The sequence below is a fragment of the Peromyscus eremicus genome, chromosome 2 (genome assembly GCF_949786415.1).
Source record: "Peromyscus eremicus chromosome 2, PerEre_H2_v1, whole genome shotgun sequence".
NCBI classification, from domain to species: domain Eukaryota; kingdom Metazoa; phylum Chordata; class Mammalia; order Rodentia; family Cricetidae; genus Peromyscus; species Peromyscus eremicus.
The window spans coordinates 156,863,589-156,884,751 of NC_081417.1; the positions used below are offsets into that span (position 1 = coordinate 156,863,589).

Consider the following 21,163-nt stretch of genomic DNA (forward strand, 5'->3'; position numbering starts at 1 on the left):
GTCCTCTTATTTAACCTAGGTCACATCAAAGAATTCTAGATGTCAGGTTTGGGGGCTGTGCAAGGTCCCAGGTTCCATCCCCAGCACTGAGGAGCGATGTGTTTCAGATGTAACGTCCGCATTGGAAAGAACACAGGCCTAGGCACACTCCAGCTGTGTCACCGCCTGGTGGCATCCTTGAGCTCAAGTTTCTCTGCAGCCCTGGAACAGAGAAAGAGTTGGCTGGGAGCAGGGGAGGGTTGCAGACCCACAGCAGAAATGAGTGTGCCATACAGAACGGAGTAGGGAATTGAATTCAAGCCTTCCTTTCCTCAGGAAAGCTTATCTTCCACTCACCCTGCTATGCCGGGCATGGCCATGGCTGCTGTGTTGTTATTTGTTTATTTTGGCGCTAGGGATGGAACTGGGGACTTCGCATCTATTAGACAAGTGCTCTATCAGTGAGCCATGCTGTGAGCCCCTCACTGATGGATTCCAGGCCAGTTCTCCACCACTGAGCTATGCCCCTGCCCCTGCTTTGCGAATGTTGGCCCATCTCACCTTTATAGCACAGCAGGCAGGAAGTGTTGTTTATATCCCCATTCTCCAGAGTAGACAAGTAGGCCCAGAAGTGAGTTGCTGAGGTCCCATAGCTGGTAGCGGCAGAATGGGGCTATGAGCCCCTTTGATGAGCAGCCCCTCCGCCTCCGCCTCATTTTGCTAGAATTTTCAGCTTTTAAAAGAGAAACAGGAAATCCATAATTGTATGTGAAATTACATTTTAAAGAGTTGACTTTGGGTTGGGAAAGTAGTTCAGTGGCAGAGCGCTAGGTTAGCATGTACGAGGCGCTGGACTCCCTCCTTGGCAAGGGAAAATGTTGACTTTATTTATTGAACAGGTTTTTTTTTTGAGCAGTTGTTTACTTATTTTGATACAAGGGTCTCAAGCATCTCAGGGCAGCCTTGAACTTGCTATGTAGCAGGGGATGACCTTGAACTTGTGATTCTCTTGCTTCCATCTCCCAAGTGTTAGGATTATAGATGCAATGTCACACCTGGTTTATGTTGTAATGGAGATTTGATGGATGCTAAGGGAACATGACCCACTGGTCCACATCCCCAGCTTCCAAAACTGTTAACTTTAACTTTGCAAGTACCATGTGGCCAAACGGGATGCTGAATTTAGAGCTGGGTTTGATGGTGCACATCTGGAATTCAGCATGAAGGAGGTTGAGGCAAGAGGACTGTAAGTTTGAAGTCAGCCCTGGCTTCAGGGTAAGACCCAGCCAGCAAGTGGGTAAAGGTGCTTGCCACCAAGCCTGAGTTTCTTTCCTGGAACCCACATAGTGGAAGGAGAGAACTGACTTCTGCAAGTTGTCCGCTGACCTCCACACATGAACCATGACACTTGCGTACACACATGCATACACCCACACAATAAATTAAAAACCCCCAGCAGTCAAAAACCCGGATGCTCAATTTTGCCCGATGACTCACTGAAGGAGGAGAGGAGAGAGAGGAGAGATGGGAAGGGAGGTTGGAGAGAAAGACCCACGAGCTACCATCCATTTAGGGAGCATCCGTGCAAAGCACATGCTGAATGCCAGGCTCTGTGCTGGTACCAAATGATCAGATCTGAATGGACACCATTCTTGCCTCGGGAGGGGTGTACAGTTCCATTCTCATCTGTCCTGGGCTTTGACGTGAACGTGCTGAGACAGGGAGAGCCGAGCAGAGGCTGGGACCCCAGCTCTGTGCTTGCTCCCCGTAGTCTTGCCTCTGGAGTTCTCTGCTGCTCAACTTTAAGGAGCAGTGCCTGAGGCAGAGGAATGTTTAGGTCCCATTGTGGTCATGCCAGGGGAAGTATTATATTGTTCCTAAGAGTCACAAGCCTCTTCCTAAACACCCCCAAGCAGGTCATGGGTCATGGGTTTGACAGTGGGACATGGTTTTGATAGTCCTGGGGGCTGGTCACTTCTCTTTACACTGGCCTGTAATTTTGGGAGTGGCCACCAGAGGGACAAGGTTGCCCGTGTCATATAACACTGGACAGAAACCAGAGGAAAGCAGAGCTAGGGGCCAGCCAAGCGCCAACTTTGTCCCTTTTGACCTGCCCAGATCCCCAGCATCCTTCCCCAGTGTGGTGTTGGAGCCCACAGGACTACAGGACCCCCATTTCCCTGGGCAGAGTCGCAGAGATCTCATCTGCCACCTCCTCAGCAGCCCCCCTCCTCTGCTTTTCCCTCACCCATCATAGAACCTCATCACCTCATCAAATTGACTGATTCATTCCCGGTGACTTCTGCAGCCGCTTCCATGGCTGCACCTTGAACTTGCATTAAGTTTTAATTAAAGCCGTTACACTAGCCTTGCCCCTGGCTAAATGCAGCCACGGGCACAGGGCACATAGATATTTAATACTCTGCCTCTCCCTGCTGATGGCACAGGGTGCCCAAGGGTGTACCCGAGCCATGCCCTGCTTGCAGCGATCTGCGAGCTTGCTTAAGTGTGCCCACAAGCCCCGGGCGGGAGGCTGCGCAATAACTATTCATTGCCCTGGGTTAAGTGTGCCCAGGGGCACCGGTAAACTCAATGCAGTGATTAGCGATTGCTCCCAGGGAAGAATACCCGAGGTCCTGCTGAATGTCTGCAGGCCCTAAATATAGTCTGCTCGTGGCCACTTAAAGGGCATGGTGGGTTTGGACTGTGAACTTGATCCCACTTCCTCTGCTCCCTCCGTGGAAAAGCCCAGCCTCCAGGGTTGCCCCGTTGCTGTGGGACTGTCGTGCAGAGAAGGGAGGGAGTTTTTGGTGGCTGACCGGGGAAATGCTGAATCCCTTTCCTATCTCCTTCCTCTCTGCTCCCTGAGTGAAGGCAGCACCTCCAAGGTGAGGGGATTACAGGCTCACCCAAAAGGCTCCTTGTGAGCTGTGCTGAGCCTGCCAGCAATGGGGTGCTGGGCTCCCTGAGGCCAGGGGCAACAGAGCTGAGGCACTGACAAGGTTGAGGGGATAGGGGCCTTCCCTAACTTCATCCACTTGTCTCTGGGCCTGGAAGAATGGATTCTGTACATGCCGGGGAAAGGGAAGGCAGCCTAATGTAAGAGAAATGTCAAGGCTCATTAGTCTTTCTGGACTCGGCGTCCTTAACTTTTATGGAACGAGGGTGGGGGACGTAGTCGCTCTCTGTTGGCCTGTGATTCTGTCCTGTGCCTCAGTGTCCCTGCCCATGCTTGCAGCAAAAGCAAAGCAGGTGAGGGTGGGGTGGAGGCAGTAGGAGGGCAAGAGGCAGGCCGTGAGACGGCTCAGTAGCTAAAGGTACTCCCGCCCAAGCCTGACAGCTTGAGTTCCATATCCAGGACCTACGTGGTGGAGACAACTGACTCCCTAAGTTGTGCTTGGACCCCTACATGCACACCGTGGCAGATGCATGCCCCTCCCACTTGACATAATAAATACATAAATACTGTAATAAAGGAAATGTAGGTAAGAGGACAGCTGGATGCAGCTGGGCTCAGGCAGGTCCCTTGCCCGCACCATGAGACTCAGGGGCAGTGAGGGACCAGCTGTCCAGGTGTGCCTGAGACCATTCTTATTTTAGCATTGAATGTTCTTCACTGGGGAAACCTGAAATGATTGGGTATCCTAAGCACGGTGCCTGGGTGAGCACACTTGTCTGCCTGTGCTTATTGGAGTCCATAGGTGAAGAAAAAGTGTGGAAGAGATGGGTGACAGGGTGAGATGGGGTGGGAGGGAGAGGCCTGGGAACCGCCCCACCAGGTCCTTAACATCAGGGTCACGGGACACACACCCACCCCCCTCCGCCTTGACAGCTGTGCCCTGCACTCCAGCTGTCCTGTGGGCCTGGCCCAGGGCAGCAGCTGAGGCGACATTTCCCTAGGTCTGTTGACACTTGAGTCCCAGAACATAAATGCTTTTCTTGTCTTAATGAGCAAACAATTGAGGCGGCGGTGGCGGCAAGGCTCTCTCTCGTTGGACTCCCGCTGCGGCAATTGCAGAGGCGTTTGCTCACGCACCTTTGCCCACAGTTTGCAGATGTTGCTTCCTCTCTGTTCTGCAGGTCTCTAGGCCCTTGCCTCCAAGGATCCATGGTGGACAGGTAGGTGAGGAAAAAGCATTGTTCTGGAAGGTTCTGCTAGGTCTGGTGCTCTAGAGGCTCTGAGGCAGGAGGTTGTCACTTCCATGGCCCTTTTGTAGAGAGTGTCTGTGGACAGTAGGGACCTTTGTGGGCCTGGGTCTCAGCAGAACTGGAACTCCCCCTGGTGCCCTCCATGCAGAGGCCTGAAGCTGTCTGGGAAAAAAAAACCTGGTGGAACCCTGCTGGGGTAGAAAGCCTCTGGGTCCTGTCATGGTAAGATTCTGAAAGGTTCCCAGTGGCAGGAGCTGGCTCCCGTGCAAGGCTGCCCGTTCCTGTGGTACACAGCTGTCCTCTTTATTTCCCTCCCCCCTCCTCCCCTCCTTCCCCCTCTTTTGTTTTGAGACAGAATTTCATTATATCGCCCTGACTGGCCTGGAATTTTCTGTGTAGACCAGGCTGGCTTTGAACTCACAGAGGTCCACCTGCTTCTGCTTCCTGAATGCTGGGATCAAAGGTGTGCGCCACAACGCTCAGACCTTCCCTTTTTTGAGATACAGTCTCATGTAGCCCAGGCTGGCCTTGGATTCACTAAGTGGCTGAGGATGACCTTGAACTTTTGGTCCTTTTGCATCCATTTCCTGAGTGCCAAGGAGGGAACTGAGTCTCTCCTACTATGTGGGTCTAAAGGTCCAAACTCGGGTCATTAGGCTTGGCAGCAAGTGTCTTCACCTGCTGAAGCATCTTGCTGTCCTCTATTCCTTGAGTGGGTGTGTACCACCATGCCTTTTTTTCCCTCTCTTTTTCTTTTGGGATAAGGTTTCTTTGTGTAGCCCTTCCCTGGCTGTCCTGGAACTCACTCTGTAGACCAGGCTGGCCGAACTCAGATATCCACCTGCCTCTGCCTCCAGAGTGCTGGGATTAAAGGTGTGCACTATCACCGCTTGGCTTTTTTTTTTTACAGTTTCAAACCCAGGGTGTGCTAGGCAATCACTCTTCCAACTGAGCTATGCCCCAGCCCCCAGTTTTTGTTGTTTTGAGACAAGGTTTTACTATATAGCCCAAGCTGTTATTTAAATCAGGTAAATCCCCCTGCTTCACACTCCCAAGTGTTAGGAATATAGGCATAAACCACTGTATCAGGCACCCACTTTTCTCCTGGTTTAGGTCTTCCTACAGCTACCTGGGAAAGAGCCAGCCCTTCCTCGCCTCACATCCCTCTGAGTCTTTGGAATCCATGCATGCCATTTGTCCCCCCAGTCCTGGGCTGGGGTGTGCTTCCTCCTTGCACCTCTTGCATTACTAGGCGCCCATCTTTATTCAAAAACCCCAACTGACCATGTCCCACCACAGGGTGGCAATGAGAGCCCAGGACAACAGACTGCCGGTTGTACTAGCCTGGATAGTATACAGGCTGAGTGGCTGGCCCTGTTTGAAGGGCCCAGTCTGTTCATCTGTGCTCATAAGAGGTCTGCTCCCCTGAAATATGAGGGTACCAGCATCTTTAGCTGCTGTCCTGCCCCTTGGCCAGTTGATCCTTTCCGTGACCCGGTCATCCTTTTGAGTGCCCCCACCCCCGGTACCCGTGCTCCTTGACCCCACATGAGCTTGTCTCCTGGTCAGCTGTCTCGTGACTTTTGCCTTCTGTCTTCAGACCCCGTGGTTGCTGTCCCTTCGAGGGGAGCTGGTGGCTTCTCTGGAGGACGCCAGCTTGATAGGATTGGATGTGGACATTGGTGCCAGCACAGTCACCATCCAAAGCCCAAGACAAGAACTTCTTCAGAGGCAGGAGGTCAGTGGTGGACAGCGGGCTATGCCAGGCTTCGGGGGGCCCTGCAGCCTGACACCCCAAGGAGCGAGCTCTCTGTCACCCTGAAGTGCCAGTTCACGTGTCCACCTGTGAGACTGGACAGATTTAGGCAGGCGGCTTCGAAAATTGGGCCCCATTAGCGTAAAGTGCTCTGCTCGGCAGATGAGGGGCGCCGGCAATCATGTATTCAGCGCGTCCTGATCATGGTGGCAGGAGCATAATTACCATCTCTTTAAATAGCCCAAAGTTGCCGTGTAAGAGAAGATGGCTCACATGACATTTGCTCCGAGCTTGCTTCCTGCTAAAAATATCCTGGCTAAATAATATTTCCTGGTTGTGCTGGGGCAACAGGCCCTGGCTTGGGCTCTGACTCTTGGGGCTTTGTTCCGAGGTGAGATGGAAAGTGGAGTGGGTAGGGTGGGCACTTATAGAGGGAGCGTGCCTCTGAAAGGAACAGTGGCCACAGGGGGACCTTCCTGCTTTCCCAGGTATGGAACACTTCCCTGGAGCTCCTGCCTCTCTGGTTGGTGAGCGGCTCCTACGCCTATTCCCTCAAGGCTGCGTGCCCACTGGGTAAGACCCAGGAGCGCCCCTAATTCCCACCTCTGACTTTAGCACTGCCTGTCACTTCTGTTTCCTCTCTTCGGCCAAACACCTTGTCCCCCCTGCCCCACTCTGCCCCACCTCTTCTTCACGTCAACCTTGACTGAGGACTTCTGAAAAACTTGGTACTGAGAGGTGTTTGCAGGGATGTGTGAAGCGTGACCTGTGAACAGTACTATCTAGTGAGGGCTGCAGACCCAGGATCTGGGAACTTTTGGGGGCCCCAGGCAGGCCCTAGGGACTGTGAGGACAAAGATGGGAAAGGGTTTGTGGTCTTACTCTGCAAGACTTAGAGGCAATACCCTCCCTCCCTTCAGGCACCTTCTTCAGTGTGGAGAGGCCGGGAGTCTGGAAGCTCCCGGAGTCTGCTGACCTCTAGGGAGTTTAAATTCTCAAGATCTCACTATGCACAGTTAGATGGATCAAAGGCTTTGTCCTGTGTGGGTAGATGGGAGATGAGGAGCACTGCAGGTCTGATTAGAATTTTATCACGAGATAAGTCTCAGAATGAGAACTCTGGGGAGTCCAGGGGCCTTGGGGGATGGGCCTTGCCAAGTCCATACACATCTCCTGCCCTGTTGGTGCTATTTGAAATATCTTTATTTAGAGACAAATGCTTTCATTAGCAACTGCAGAGCTGGTCAGAATGTCCCCGTGAGAGGGCTGACACAACAGAATTCTTGCTAAAGTGTAAACAACTGATATGAATTGTTTCCTACCAGCAGCGTGTAATGGAAGGGGCACCAGGCAGGGTCATGGAATACAGTCTTGGCAGAGAAAGGCCATCCTGCTCCTGGTACCTGCTTTTCCAGTGACCTTCTCGATTGGCAGCACCCTCTGAGAGCTAGACAGGGTGGCCTTTTTTTCCTTCTTCTTCTTCTTTTGTCCATGCAGGCATGGTCTCGGGACATCAAGTCCCAATGTCAAAGTAAATTGAGTGGTGTGTGGGGCTGGTCACAGGTGTGGCTCTGGCTAAGACCCTGAGTGCCTGAAGCTCATTTTCTGGGCTGTGTTTCCCTCTGGTTCCAGCATCGTCTCAGCCAGGGTCAGAGATCTCAGTTCACATCCCCAAACAGAGACTGGGTCTGGTTAGGAGAGGATCCCATGTGGAAGAGTCTCTGAGCCCCAGATTCCTTCGGGTGCACCAGTCTGACACCTTCACGGTGACCGAGGACAGGGACTTCATGGTCATCAGCATCCCAGCTTCGCTGCTGCTCCAGGACCAGGTCGGTGTCCCGGTGGCTTTGCCTTGCTCCTTCCTCTGAGGCCTCTTGCTTGGGCTATTGGTAGCACTCGAAGTCAGAAACGCACACAGCAGGTCTTTGGGGGCTGGCTGGGTGTTGGCCTCACCATTTATGCCCTGGAAGCTCAGTTTTGTTTTGGAGATGGCCCCAGCAGGGACAGCCATAGGACATGGGATGTATCTCATCACATGTAACCAGTGCCTTGCTGTCCCACAGCCATGCCCAGAGGCCAGAGACTCCCCAGGGACACGAGCTTTCTACAGGATAGACCTGAGCCTGGCCTTTGCAGAGATGGTCTCCCCAGTGCACTGGACAGTGGAGAACTTTTTCCAGTGTGTGGGTAAGTGAGGAACCCTGAAAACATGCCTGCTGGTAACAGGTACATGCCACACAAGGTCTCGTTCCCTGGCCTGGCTTCATTCTCCTTTGGCAGTATTTCATTGTCTGGACTGAGCTCCCACATCTACACAGCTTAGCAATTCTGTCAGGCATGCTGCTGGAACTGGCTGAGGTAAAGAGAGGTCTAGATCCTGAATGGTGAAAAGGTACCTGGCTGTGGATGGGAGACAGAGGCAGAAGTGCACTGACTTCCCAGCTCAGCCTCGAGTGTGTGTGTAAGTGTTTTATGTACACAGGGATGTGGAAGCCAAAGGTTAATTTCCAGTGTCTACCTTACTCAATCAACTTGTTCTTTTGAGACAGAGTCTCTCACTGAGCCTTGAGCTTTCCTAGTCAGTTAGTCTGACCAGCTATCAAACTTCAAGGATCCTCCGGTCTCTGCCTCCCGAGTGCTAAGATTACAGGTGCACAGGGATTTTAAGAACTTTTAGGTTTGTTTATTTGTTTGTTTCAATTTTATGTGCGTAAGTGTTTTGCCTGCATGCGTATCTACTGCACAGGGAGGTATTCTGATCCCATGGAACTGGAGTCACAGACAGTTGTGAGCTACCATGTGGGTGCTGGGAACCAAACCTGGGTCCTCTGCAAGAGCAGTCAATGCTTTTACCCGCTGAGCCGTCTTTCCAGCTCCAAGGCCTTTTTATTTTTATTTTCAAAGAAGGGACCTAGAGATCTGATTTCAGGTCCTCATGCTTATTCTTGTGTGGTAAACACTTTACTGACTGACGTTTGTTTTTATTTTTTTATTTATTTTTGGTTTTTCGAGACAGGTTTTCTCTGTGCAACAGTCTTAGCTGTCCTGGAACTTACTTTGTAGACCAGGCTGGCCTCGAACTCACAGAGATCCACCTGGCTCTGCCTTTCGAGTGCTGGGATTAAAGGCGTGCGCCACCACCGCCCGGCTTATTTTTATTTTTGAGACAAAGTCTTAGTGTGTCGCCTTGGTTGGTCTTAAACTCCCTCAGCGTCCCAGGTTTGCAGGTGTGTGTCACTTCTCTGAATGTTGTCTCAGTTTTTTGTTTTGTTTTGTTTGAGGCAACCAGAGACTCATTTAGCCCAGGCTGGCCTTGAACTCACTGCATAGTCAAAGATCATATTGAATTTCTGGTGCTTCTGCATCTAGCCCACAAAAGTTGAGGTTACAGGGGCTGGAGAGATGGTTCAGAGGTTAAGAGTACAGAGGAAGGATCCAAGTTCAATTCCCAGCAACCGCATGGTGGCTCACAACCATCTATAGAGATATCTGGTGCCCTCTTCTGGCATGCAGGCATACATGCAGGCAAAACAATATGTATAATAAATAAATAAACCTTAAAAAAAAAGAGTTGCCACTTTGGTCGGTTTATGAAGTACTGGGGATCCAACCCAGGGCTTCATGTATGTTAGGCAACCACTCTGGCCACTGAGCTATATCCCTAGTTCCCACCTCAGTTTTTGTTTTTTTTGTCCCCCCCCCCCCCCCCGCGCCCCCCGAATCTGGAATGTAAGGAACCCAGAGCCTGTCACAACACTGCATCGGAAGGTGGAGACTCAGGAGAGCACCTGTGCAGGGTGTTCCATATCCATTTTGGTGTGTCCCACCACCTCTGGGCTGCAGTGCCTCAGGTCAGTCAGTGCTTCAGACTCCTTGGCAGAAAGCCCTGGACTCTGCATTCATCCTTCATCCAAGGCCAGCTGCCCTGTAAACACTGTGTGTGTGAGCTCCACACGGGATGCTGCAACCCTGTCTGGAATCGGGGTTTCAGTGAAAGCCGGACTACCAAACAACCTGGTATTCACACATGCAAAACCACCAGGAGCAAAACCCATTCAGATCCAGCACGAGGAAATACACATAATTCACAAATGATGTCAATCACTTTCATCTCAGACTTCCTAACTGTCCTCAATAGAAGACAGACGGGAAGGAGATTGAACTCAGATGTTAATAGTGCAAGAATGCCCCGTTACCAGGATATGATGTCTCGGTGCTGCATAAAAATGTAATTATATTCAGAACTATATTTAAAGATTAAAAGGGGGACTGCCTACCACATCTAGCCCCAAACTCAGAATTAGAAACAAAGACAAAGGCAGGATGGGTTGGGGGGTGGGGCGTGAGGACGGGTCGAGTTCTAACCGTCTGCTAAAAATGGAAATATTTCTCAAAAGTTTTTACATGTTTCGGCTGCTTTTGTTTTAACAGTTTCCTGTGGCACTGATATTGATTTTGGAAAGGGAGGGTTGGAACTCTACCCGGCCAGGATTCAGCTTGCAATGGGAGAGAGAGCTGGGAGGGAGCAGAGGCCACCAGACGGGGGTCTCTCCAGCAGCCTGTAAGGGGAGATAAGAGAATTCTATGGAATCTCGTGGAGGGCAGGTGGACTCAGGGGGAGGTGCCAATGATGAGGTGGACTTTGTCCTGGCCTCTGAAGGGTAGGTAGGTTGTTCACAGGGAGATAGTGAATAAAAAACAAAAATAGCAACAGCAATAAAAACATTTTAGGAGAATTTTTTTTTCCCTCCCTGGGAAGATTTACACGGGGAAAGAATGTTCCCTTTCTGGTTTTATTAATTTCATATCAGCAGCCGGAATGAATCTCTCCCCTCCCTGGTCCCCAGCGCACCTCCTCTGTACCTCCCTGCAGCTTCTAGAGCTTTCTGTTCTTTTTATAGTCTCTCCTCCTCGCTCCTGACTTTCCCTGCAGCCTAGGAGCCTGGAGACCAGGGGCTGCGCCTCATACAGGTTTTCTTCTCCAGCTTTTAGCAACCACTTGCAAGTGCCGTTTAGACCCGATGATTTTCACCAGGAATTTTTACAAAATGTTTTTCTTTGTTAATATTGTGACTCATGAGTTACACTATTAACGGGTCGCCTACGTGCCTTTGGTTCCTGAACTTTCCATTTAGACTTTTGTTTTGTTTTGTTTTTTTGCACATGGGTGTTTTGCCTGCACGTGTGTCTATGTATCACGTTTATGCCCTCAGAGTCAGAAGAGGGCATCAGATCCCCTGGAATTAGAGTGACAGGTGGTTGTGACACACCGTTAGCTGCTGGAAACCAAATGCAGGTCCTTTGAAAGAGCAGCCAGTGCTCTTAACCATCAAGCCTTCTCTTTAGCCCCACACAACAGATTTTTAAAAGTATCCCTCCCTCTTCCCTGAAAAAATGAAAACCAAACTCAAACAGTGTTTTAAGAGCGTCCTAACTGTTTCAGATGGCAGCTTCTGAGAGCAATGGAGTAAGTGGGGTGCCCAACCCCGGAACAGAAAAGTCAAGGGCAGTGGGGGCGTGGCGATGGCAGTGGGGGCGTGGCGATGGCAATGGAGGCGTGGTGTTGGCAGTGGGGGCGTGGCGATGGCAGTAGGGGTGTGGTGACAGTTGTCTGCATCTTTGGAAGACTGAGGGAAGGCTAACAAAATGGCTCAGCAGGAAAAGGTGTTTGCTGCCGAGCCTGCCAGCCTGAGTTCCACCTCCAGGACTCACATGGCAAGAGGGAAGAAGTGACTCACTCATACAAGTTGTCCTCTGACCTCCACACGTGCGGTGTGGCGCGTGTGTTTCCCTGTAATAAAATGTTTTAGTATGTGAGTGAGAGGACCTGGATGGAAATGCTGGTGGGGTCAGATAAGAAGCATAAACCAGTGAGGGTGAGGGCATCCGGGACCTAGGGGAAGGTGATGAAGTAGCAGTGAGGTTTAGAACAGGAAGGAGTGGTAGGCAGTCTGGGCAGCAGGAGCCCCCAGACTCCCCCAAAAGAGACAGGCCTGATCTCTCTGGAGACGCATCTGAGAGATTTCTGCCTTGTAAGGAGGTAGACTCTGGTGGCCAAGTCTGTTCATTTTTCTGTGTGAAGCTGATTATAGAAAGTGTTCTCTAAGAGTGTTTCCTGCCTGTGATCTCAGAGCTTGGGGGGCTCACATAGCAACGATGGTGAGTTCAAGAGCAGCCTGGGCTACATATGGAAGTTCTGTCTCAAACATAGCCACACAACAAAATCCCTACACAACCTCACCGTTTTAACCGCCTTAGAGCATGAACCAAGAAGGTTAAATGGCTGTACTAGACCTATGGATTAGGAGTTGCTACTTAGCATGTCCGGAGGATGCCACTGGCATCTGGTACCCAGAGGCCAGGGATGCTGCTGACCATCTTAAAATGTACAAGATGCTCCCCAACACATAGGACAACATGGTCTGGTCTAGGACATCAACAGTACTTGAGCTGGCTAACCTGGGATTAGTCAGGCAGACAACATTACCCAGTTCTGATTGATTTCTGGGGTTGGAACTCAAAATAGGAGACAGCTCTGTGATGAAACCAGCTGGTAGCACCCAGGCTGGGCAGTGAGTTGGGGTCGGGCGATCTTTGCAGAAACCTGGATTTATGTATTTTAAGTTTGTTAGTTTTTGAAAGAGTCTCCAACACAGACTGGCCTAGAACTTGCTGTCTAGTCAAGGATGAACTGGAACTTCTGATCCTTTTGCCAACACCTTCTGAGTTGCTGGGATTACGGCAGGTGCGTAGCGCCATACTTAGCTTATGTCATGCTGGAGGTTGAACTCAGGGCCTTGTGCATACTGAGGCAAGCATTCTACCAACTCAGCTGTATTTCAAGCATATGCGATTTAATGTTAAAGGTCTGTGAGATTCAGCCATGAGGACAGCTCCTAACTCAGTTCTGGGCACTGACCACCAGGCTTCCGTTCTGTGGGGAAGGGGATGGTGCTCATGGCCTTTATGGCAGATGTCAGGAAGATTTTACTTCCTGAGGGCAAAGGCTGACTTCTGCTTTCCATTTTGGAAGGTTCAAGAGAAGAATCGCTTGTCTCAACAGCCGCACCAGGGACTGCTCTACCCACCCTGTCCCCTGGATGGGAGACCCCTTCAGCAGAAGTGTCATCTGCAGCCTCTCCCCAGTTCCAGAGCCCACGAATGGCTGCCCTGGATGAGCGCCTTCAGCATTTTGTGCACCAGCCCGCTAAAGAAACCACTAAGGCAAATTCACAGCCGTGTGCTGTTCCCTACCCAAGGGTCTGGTCCCCATGAGGCAGTGATGGCCTCAGCTGGGCCTAAGCCCTTTCTTTCAACACCTTCATTCAAGGACGGCCACACTTTGAGGCCCCTCCCCCAGTCACATTTCTTCCTCAAATTCATATTGTGTCTTAGGGCAAGTGGGGACCTAGAGCGCGTCCCCCTAAGGGCAGAACCCTTTCATCTGTCCTGCCTGGCTCTCCCCCTTTGTGTCTCAGATGTGATTGAAGGAGCAGAGAGACAGCAGCTGTATTCACAAGGGGGTGGAAAACTGAGGCACGCTCCCACAGTCTGAAGGTGAAGGTCCTGAGGGCAGGCCTAGAAGCCCAGCCTGAGGCCACTGGCCCCATATCCTTCTCTGGGCTGAGGTTCACAGGGTGGCTAGGGCCGTATGCTTTCATTTCTGATGCTTTTCCTCTCTCTGCAGCTGGAACAAGCGGCACCGTTCACGCAAACACCTAGGCCTGAGGGAGGAGGCTGGGTCTCCACTGCTTCCCTTTCCCCCGATACAGTGCAAGAGCATCATGGTCTTCAGACTCCTCCAAAGAAAGCAGACTTAATTCCACATCCCCAGACTCCAGCGACACTCTCCTTAGAGCACACGGAAGCTTCCCAGGCTGCCCCCAGACCCTCACAATGGGTCTTCCTGTCTCACACTTCCATGACCACACATTCGCCTTCAGAAGTCCCCTCTCCTCTGTGGCCTTCTTGGCGATCTGATAGGCCCCAAATGCTCCTGGATTCTGAACCATCTGTTCCCCTAACCGAAGTTCCAAGAGCTATGATGGCTGAGCAGGACCCTGCCCAGCCATCAGGAAGTCCCTTCCCACTGGGCAAATTGTCAAGAGAGACTGTGAAATCAACAGAGTCCGTGGATCCCACCCGGAGAGAGCCTGCCCACATCAGTGAGGAGTTCCCACCATTGACAAGGCCCTTCATGAGCAGCCTGGCTGAAGAGGGTTTGATTTTCCACCATGCTTCCAGAAGGCCTCAGGAGATACTACCGATAATCAAGGCTGAGGGGCCACTGCAGAATGACCGTGATCCCTCTGGAGAGGGGGCCAAAGGGTACCTGGACCTGTCAACCTCAGAACCAAGTCAGGGCATGGAAGGGCTGGGACTCATCACCTTGCCGGGGACTGATGTCACATTCACCAGCCCAAGAGGGAGGCAGCCAGATGCCAGTGACCATCTGGTGACCCCAAGTCCAGAGTTCTCTGGGAGGCACAGGGTGGGCCTAGCAGTTCCCCAGACATCACTTGCCAGGGACCTTCTGGCTTCCACCTCTGAGAAGCCTGCAACCCCTTCTGAAGGAGGTACAGACAGGACCCTACAGCTTGAGTCAGCACCTATATGGCCTGAGGGCTGGCATGAGCTGTGGGCTGGACACACAACCAGCCTCCTGCCTCAACACACCCAAAGCCTTCTGGCTCCTACAGAAACCATATTGCCCCACTCTGGTGAGCCTGGGACCCCCCTCTCCAATGGTCAAGAGTCGATGGAGGCCAGGCTAGCCCCCACCCCTGAGAGTCATCAGATTCCTGAGCTTTAGCACATGTGGAGGGGTGCTTTGAGAGGTCCCTTTCTTAGAAGCTTCAGGGGTGAGTCATAGGAGTGTCCAGGGAGGGGAGGAGCAAAGGAAAGGGAGGACATGGTTTGGTATGCTCACACTTCCCTTCAAGAAGAGCTCTGTGACAGGACAAGGGCCCTTGGCCTCCCTGAGCTGGCCCAGCTGTGTTTTACATCTCACTATTAAATCCGGGCAATGTGCAGGCCTTGTAGCCAGGCCCACCCATGCCTAGGACTCTGGTCCCAGGGTCTCCACTCTAGCTCTGTGACCTTAGCAGGACACTAGCCTTTCTGATCCTCAGTTTCCCCATCAACTGAGTGGAAATGATACTAGGTCCTCCCCAGTGGGGTCACTGAAGGGGGTGAACAAGGATCACATAAAGCCTTGAGCCCCGAGCCCCGAGCAAGCATGCTGGGATCCCCAGGGAGGGAGGATGGAGTGTCGCTGCCTTGCTTTCTGTGATCACATCCTGTGGTTTCTATGGCAGCAGCTGGTACCCTTCTGGCTTGGACAGACCCATTGACCTGCAGTGACCCGGAGCTCCCAAACTCAGTGGCCCAGAAGCCCAGCTGTGGCCTGGGCCGGAACCCCATTCGGTGCTTCCCTGAGAGGGCAGTGCCTCACCCCCTCCAGGCCGACCTGTGGCTGGAAGTGGGATTTGAAATGCAGCCAAGAAGAGGAGGCCAGCGGCAGTGCCCGCCCAGAACGCGAACTAAATAAATAAATAAATAATCAGGGTTGTCTTGGCTGATAAACGGTCCCTACCTCGAAGATGATTTCTCCCCCTGTGTGCCCCCCTCCTTCCTCTTTCTCCGGGCAGATCCATCCCAGGCAAAAGCTTAATAGCCCCATTTAAGGCTTTTCCTTTTCGCCACGGAATTGAGCTGGCCCTGCCATTACAAGGTTTTCAGCTTCTCTCTGAAATCAAATTACTGACTCCATTTAATTTTTTAAAAGCTCGGATGATTTCCCTTCTTGAATTCGAACCATGACTCCAAGGCCAGCCCCCTTCCCTGCCCCCAACCAGGAGCATCCCCTGTGGGTAACTGCTGCCCACAGATGGTGGCCCCCATGCCAAGGCAAGCCTGACACCTAGAGGAGGGAGCCAAGAGAAGGCAGCCCGGGTCCCACATCCTGGACATAGCACTGGGCGGTCTTGGCTTCTCCCGGGTCTATGTCAACTCAGGGGAGCCGGGGATCCCACAACGGCAGACCTTCAGATGCTAGTGAGGCCAGTGGTCAGAGCCCAGCCTGATGCCTTGGGCTCAAGGTCATTCTGCAGACAGTGCGCCCCCCTCCCACCGTGTGTGTTCAAGACTCCGTCCCTTGACAGATGTCTATGGAGCCACTCCTGTGTAGCAGGGACCATTCTAGCTGCAAGGAGCCCCTCCAGACAGAGGAAAGTCCCCGCATGCCGTCTCTCTGTGTGCATTCTAGGGCTGGAGGTGTAATAACCACACAGGGCAATTTCAGATGTTTCTCAGCGCTCAGAAGAGAACCAAGCAAACGGCGGGCGGGCGGGCGTGGGGTGGTGTTGCTTTGAGTAAGATCGTCAGAACTCACCAAGGAGAAGGTCAGAGGCAAACTCAGAGCCAAGGAAGCCAGGCGCTAGGGACGGTGGCACAGGCCTGTGATCCCAGTGCTCAGGATGCTGAGGCCAGCAGGGGCTACAAAATGAGACCCTGTCTCAAAAATGATAAGCACAAACAATCCCTCCCACTGGAAAAAGAAGTAGTTGGGTGAGGTCATCTAGGCTGAGTGACAGAAACTGCAAGGGCACTGGGTAGTCTGGAGGGACAGAAAGGTCATTGAAGAAGGTGTTTAAGCAGGATGGTATGGAAGGTAGGGGACCTGTAGGGCTTGAACGCCTAGAAGGAGACAGAGTTTCACTGTGACCTCGGTGGGCATCTAATAAGGCTGGACCTTTAGGAGACAAGTGGCCTTAGGTGGATGTCTTACAAAGGTGGCCATCGCTAAGTGGTTGGTCAGAGGGACAAGAGCAGCAGCCAGGAGCATGGAGAACAGGGGCTGGTTCAGGACTTGCTTGCCCTACCAGAAGGAAAGAGGACCCTTCTGGATCATGTACCACTCATGTTCTAATGATTCATGAGATGGGGCTGCTGGGAGACAGGGCATGCCTTCCATTGTGGATCTTCATCCTTGCTAGAGTGTTGCTCCTGGGAGTCATTTTGTGTCTGTCTCTGTTTCTGCCACCATTCACTCTTCCTCTTTTCCACTTCAAGGCCGCCTCGCTTGGGGACATCACGGACTGGGGCACGAGCACACCCTGAAGTTATGTGACTCGACACTCTTTCCCAAGTCCTCTGTGTATTCTCCCATCTGCAGCCTCGGACACCAGATGAAGGGAATGGAGTTAATGGGGTTGTCCGGCTCAGGGTGAGGATGTAGCTCAGTAGGTAGAGTCCTCACCTAGCTCGAGGCCCCGGGTTCGGTCTCCAGCAGTGTATAAACTAGGCATGGTGACACACACCTGGAATCCCAGCAATCCAGAGGTGGATGGATGTTCAAGGCCATTCTAAGCTGCATGGCACATTGGAGACCAGCTTGTGATATATGAGACTATGTCTAAATAATAAAAGCAAATCACTGTAAGTGGTTCAGCAATTCACAAGGCAGGAAGAGCCTAGGCATGAACTGGACTCGGCTCTGGGTGCTATTTCCAGCCGGAACAAACCGTAGGCAGACTTTTCTGCCCCCTCACCTCACTCTCCTCATCCTCTCAAAAGTGAGACAGTCTTCTTTAATTAGAAAGTGCTCGGGGTTCTGTGCAGGACTCCTGTTCTCTTTTAAGATGTGACAACACCAGCTCTGTGACCCCCCAACTCTTGATGTTCCACGGCCAGAATGGTACCCATGACCAATGCTGGGGCGAGGGCAGGCATGTTTGTGAGCATTGCCCCTGCCTTGAGGACATCTAATTTCTGACTGAGACCTCCCAGGTCTTGCAGGCATCTGTTTATGCCTGACACATCTATGTGCCGTGACATCTTGGAAGGGGTGGTTGTGCTGGGGTTGGGGGTGGGGGTCTTGGCCAGCCTAGGCTACTCGATGTGATTAGACATCACGGGTGCCTTGGGTTCTCATTTTCTCCCCAGTGACTTTGCAGAGACCACAGCCAGTATGCATACATTGTATTTCTTTCCTGTCTGTTCTGTGGAGTAGTTAACACAGGGCCAGGACATGGCTGGGTTCGCCTCTGTGAGCACCAAGCCCGTGGCCCTGAGCTCTCAGATTTTTGATGCTTCCTGTGATGGCTTCCTGTCACAGCACACCCTTTTAGGGTTGGCTGCGAGTCTCTGCTGGGTATTTGAATCTTACTTAAACTGGAGCTGTAGTTATCAACTCCAAATTACTCAGTAACCAGAGAGGCTGTGTGTGGTGGGGAGAGCTTTCTTCTGGCTGTCAGGGGACCAGACTGGTCCCGCCCAGGACTGGTGTGACCTCGAGTCAGTCAGTTCGCTTGCTGATCCTGGATTCAGTGTGGAGTGTCCACGTAGGATGGCTGGAACCTCTGACCGAGGATAAGGCTGGTCATCTGTCGGTAGAAACGAAGGCCAGCCCAGGCCTCGCCTCGCCCTTGCTCCTTTCAGGTGTGGGTTTGGTGTGCCGGAGTGTGTGTGCGTGTGTGTGTGTGTGTGTGTGTGTGAGTGTGTGTGTGTGTGTGCTGCTACAGGCACCCGGGGAGGCCAGGCAGGATGACAGCAGGGTCAGAGGGTTGTTCTCATGTACCCAGCCACAGGCCACCTCTCCTCTTCTCCGTAGCTACTCCCCTTTGCTTATTCTTTGACAGACATCCAAAGGCAGTCTCAAAACTCACTGTGGAACTCAGGATGACCTTGAACCCATGATCCTCCTGCCTCTGCTCCGGAGTTCTGGGATTACAGGCACGAGCCACCTTGCCTTATGTCATGGAAGACTGGACATGGAATCCAAGGCTTTCTGAATGCTAGACAAGAACTCTGCCAACTGAACTACATCTCAGTCCTCTCTCCTCTCCCCTCTTCTGAGACCTAGGGTGAATCACCCCACACCCCAGCGCCATGGCCTTCAGAACTGGTTCTCACAGTGAGGTCCCCAGCCAGCAACACCAGCATTCCTTGGAAAATACTAGAAACACAGATTACTAATTGTTTTTGAGACAGGGTGTCATGCTCTTGAACCCACTGTGTAGCTGAGGCTACCCTTGAACTCTTGATCCACCTGTTTCCACCTCCCAGTTGATGAGATAGACTACAGCCATGCCCCACCGTGCTCAGCTTAGACATGCAAATTCTTGAACTGGGAATATAGCTCAGTTTCCACTGTCCAGTGCGGCCACTGCAGAAGGGAATAAATCAGGCCACACCCCAGATGACAGATGAAGAACTTCAGTCAGTGCCCTCTAGCAGTTGGTATTCTAAAGGGGCTCACATGAAAACAACTACTTCAGAGGGAGGGAGGAGATGGGGGAGAGCGAGATAGAGATAGATAGATAGATAGATAGATAGATAGATAGATAGAGAAACTCCTCTGCCTCCAGAATAAAGGCGACATTCTGTTTCCATAGACTTGCCACCTTGCCACCTCCCTCTGCCCACTACATGCAGAACCACCCCTGAGGAAGGAAGAAACGCTTCTTCCCATTTCACGGATGAGGAAACTGAGACTAATGGCCTTGCCCAAGGTCACACAGCAACTCAAGGGCTCTTCTACCAGGGTCTTCTTATTCTGAAGCAGGGAATCCTTCCAGCACACCTTGGGTCCTCAGGATTACTCAGACCAAAGAAACAAGCACGCGTCATCCATTGGCCAGAAAGGAGACCTGCCTTCCAGCTTTCTGCCCAATTTCCAGTTGCAATCACCAGAGAGAGCATCCAGGAAGCATAAATTTTGCCTGGCAGTTGAGTAAGAGCTCTGAAAGGAGTTACACGTCAGGGAGATGGGACTTTATTTCTCAATGAAATAGCCTTTTTATGGCTGGAATAAAAGTGCCAGGGGGAGCCTAATGCCAGGAAGTAGCAAGCACATTTGATAAACTCCTTAAGCTAGGGCGGGGCGGCATGGGAGGCCGTGGTCTGGCAGAAGTCCTCACAACTCCAGTTAATGTTTTCCTGCAGATTCAAGACATGGAAGTGATCTTGAGGGGTCCTCATGGTCCGACCTATGGGAGAATGATTGACATGGGACCCAGGAAGAGAGCCTGCAGCTTAGTCTCCCCGTCTTAAGAGCAGAGCTGCAATGTGGAGAGCAGTCAGCAGGGGGCAGCATAACACACTGTTCCAGCTTGACCTGTGGCTGCTGCAGGGGGAGGGGGGTTTGGGCATGGGGAGGGCCTCTGGGGTGTAACCCTCAGAAGAGGTCAGCAGTAACTCTCCCCTTAGGAAGTCTTCCTCCTCATTCCAGCCTTTCTGTCTTCAATTTTCTCATATCAAAGAACAGTTTCCCATTAGCCAGAGCCTCGTACGTGCCCTCATCTAAGCAAGAGTGGTGAGGGTAGGAGCGTTCCATCTCTTGCCCACCCTCTGGCTGGCTTCTTCAGCTTCTACAGGTTTTGCTTTGGGCTTGACTAACCCCTTGATTTTCTTCCCATGGGGTCTCTCAGATGGTCTTAGTGTAAATGTCTAAATGGGCCGATTCTGTGGGTTGGGGGTCACCACCTTCAGAGTCACTGGAAGTATGAGAGAATCCTGAAGGACAAAGAGAAAGCAAGGAAAACTCCTCATTTGAGAGCGTGTGTGATTGGCAGGTTTACGGCCTCAAGAAGGTGCGTGGTATTCCGCACAATCAAGTCATTTTTAAAAATAATCTCCCTGCTTAGGTTGTACATGCTGCTAATTGCATTTTAATAAGTCTCTTAAAATCTTGCCATATTTTTTAATATCCTAATATTAGGTAAGTGATTGCGGGGGACACTGGAGGGCACGGGGAGTTTATGTAACAGAGGGAGGGCTCTAGTGAAGCTGGGGGCTGGGAGTGGCTGCCGAGTGGCCTGTGGTGTGTGTCGTGTGAGGTGTCTGCATGTATGTGTGTGTGGGGGGGTGTAGAGGGTGTGAGTGTGTGTCCATCGGGAGTGTATTCAGGGTGTGTGCGGCCTCAAGACCAGCAGTCTCGCAGGCCCTCTGTGGTCTCCAGAGCAAGATCTATGGTGGAGGCAGACCAGAGCCTTCTTGGTTTTCTAGCCCCAAACTGGAACCTTGGAGCCTGGGGAGACCTCTGAGCGGCTTGTCATTGCCCACCTTTTTCAAGACCAAACACCCTGGGCTCAGAGAGGGACCACAGAGCAAGGCAGAAACCAAACCTCAGGCTTGTGAGGCCGGAGTGTGGGCCATCCTTTCTCCCCTTTCCAGCCCAGGGCTCTGCCTGTGCCAGCTGGTCCTGGCATCCTAACAGGACTGTTCTAACCCTGCCCTGCCCAATGACATGAGAAGCAGTGGTGAGCATCTGCCTCT

At 51.9% G+C, this 21,163-nt stretch overlaps 1 protein-coding gene across 1 annotated transcript in view; it reads left to right on the top strand.

Moving 5' to 3' along the window:
* Window positions 1-15,418, top strand: part of C2H1orf127 (chromosome 2 C1orf127 homolog) — a 33,742-nt gene extending 18,324 nt beyond the window's left edge. The window contains exons 6-12 of the mRNA XM_059256281.1: window positions 4,060-4,098; window positions 5,729-5,866; window positions 6,373-6,457; window positions 7,517-7,713; window positions 7,948-8,071; window positions 12,918-13,108; window positions 13,572-15,418. Of these exons, the coding sequence (XP_059112264.1) occupies window positions 4,060-4,098; window positions 5,729-5,866; window positions 6,373-6,457; window positions 7,517-7,713; window positions 7,948-8,071; window positions 12,918-13,108; window positions 13,572-14,696 (1,899 nt within the window). The 3' untranslated portion in view covers window positions 14,697-15,418. The remainder of the gene's footprint in view (window positions 1-4,059; window positions 4,099-5,728; window positions 5,867-6,372; window positions 6,458-7,516; window positions 7,714-7,947; window positions 8,072-12,917; window positions 13,109-13,571) is intronic.
* The last annotated feature ends 5,745 nt before the right edge of the window (window positions 15,419-21,163 follow it).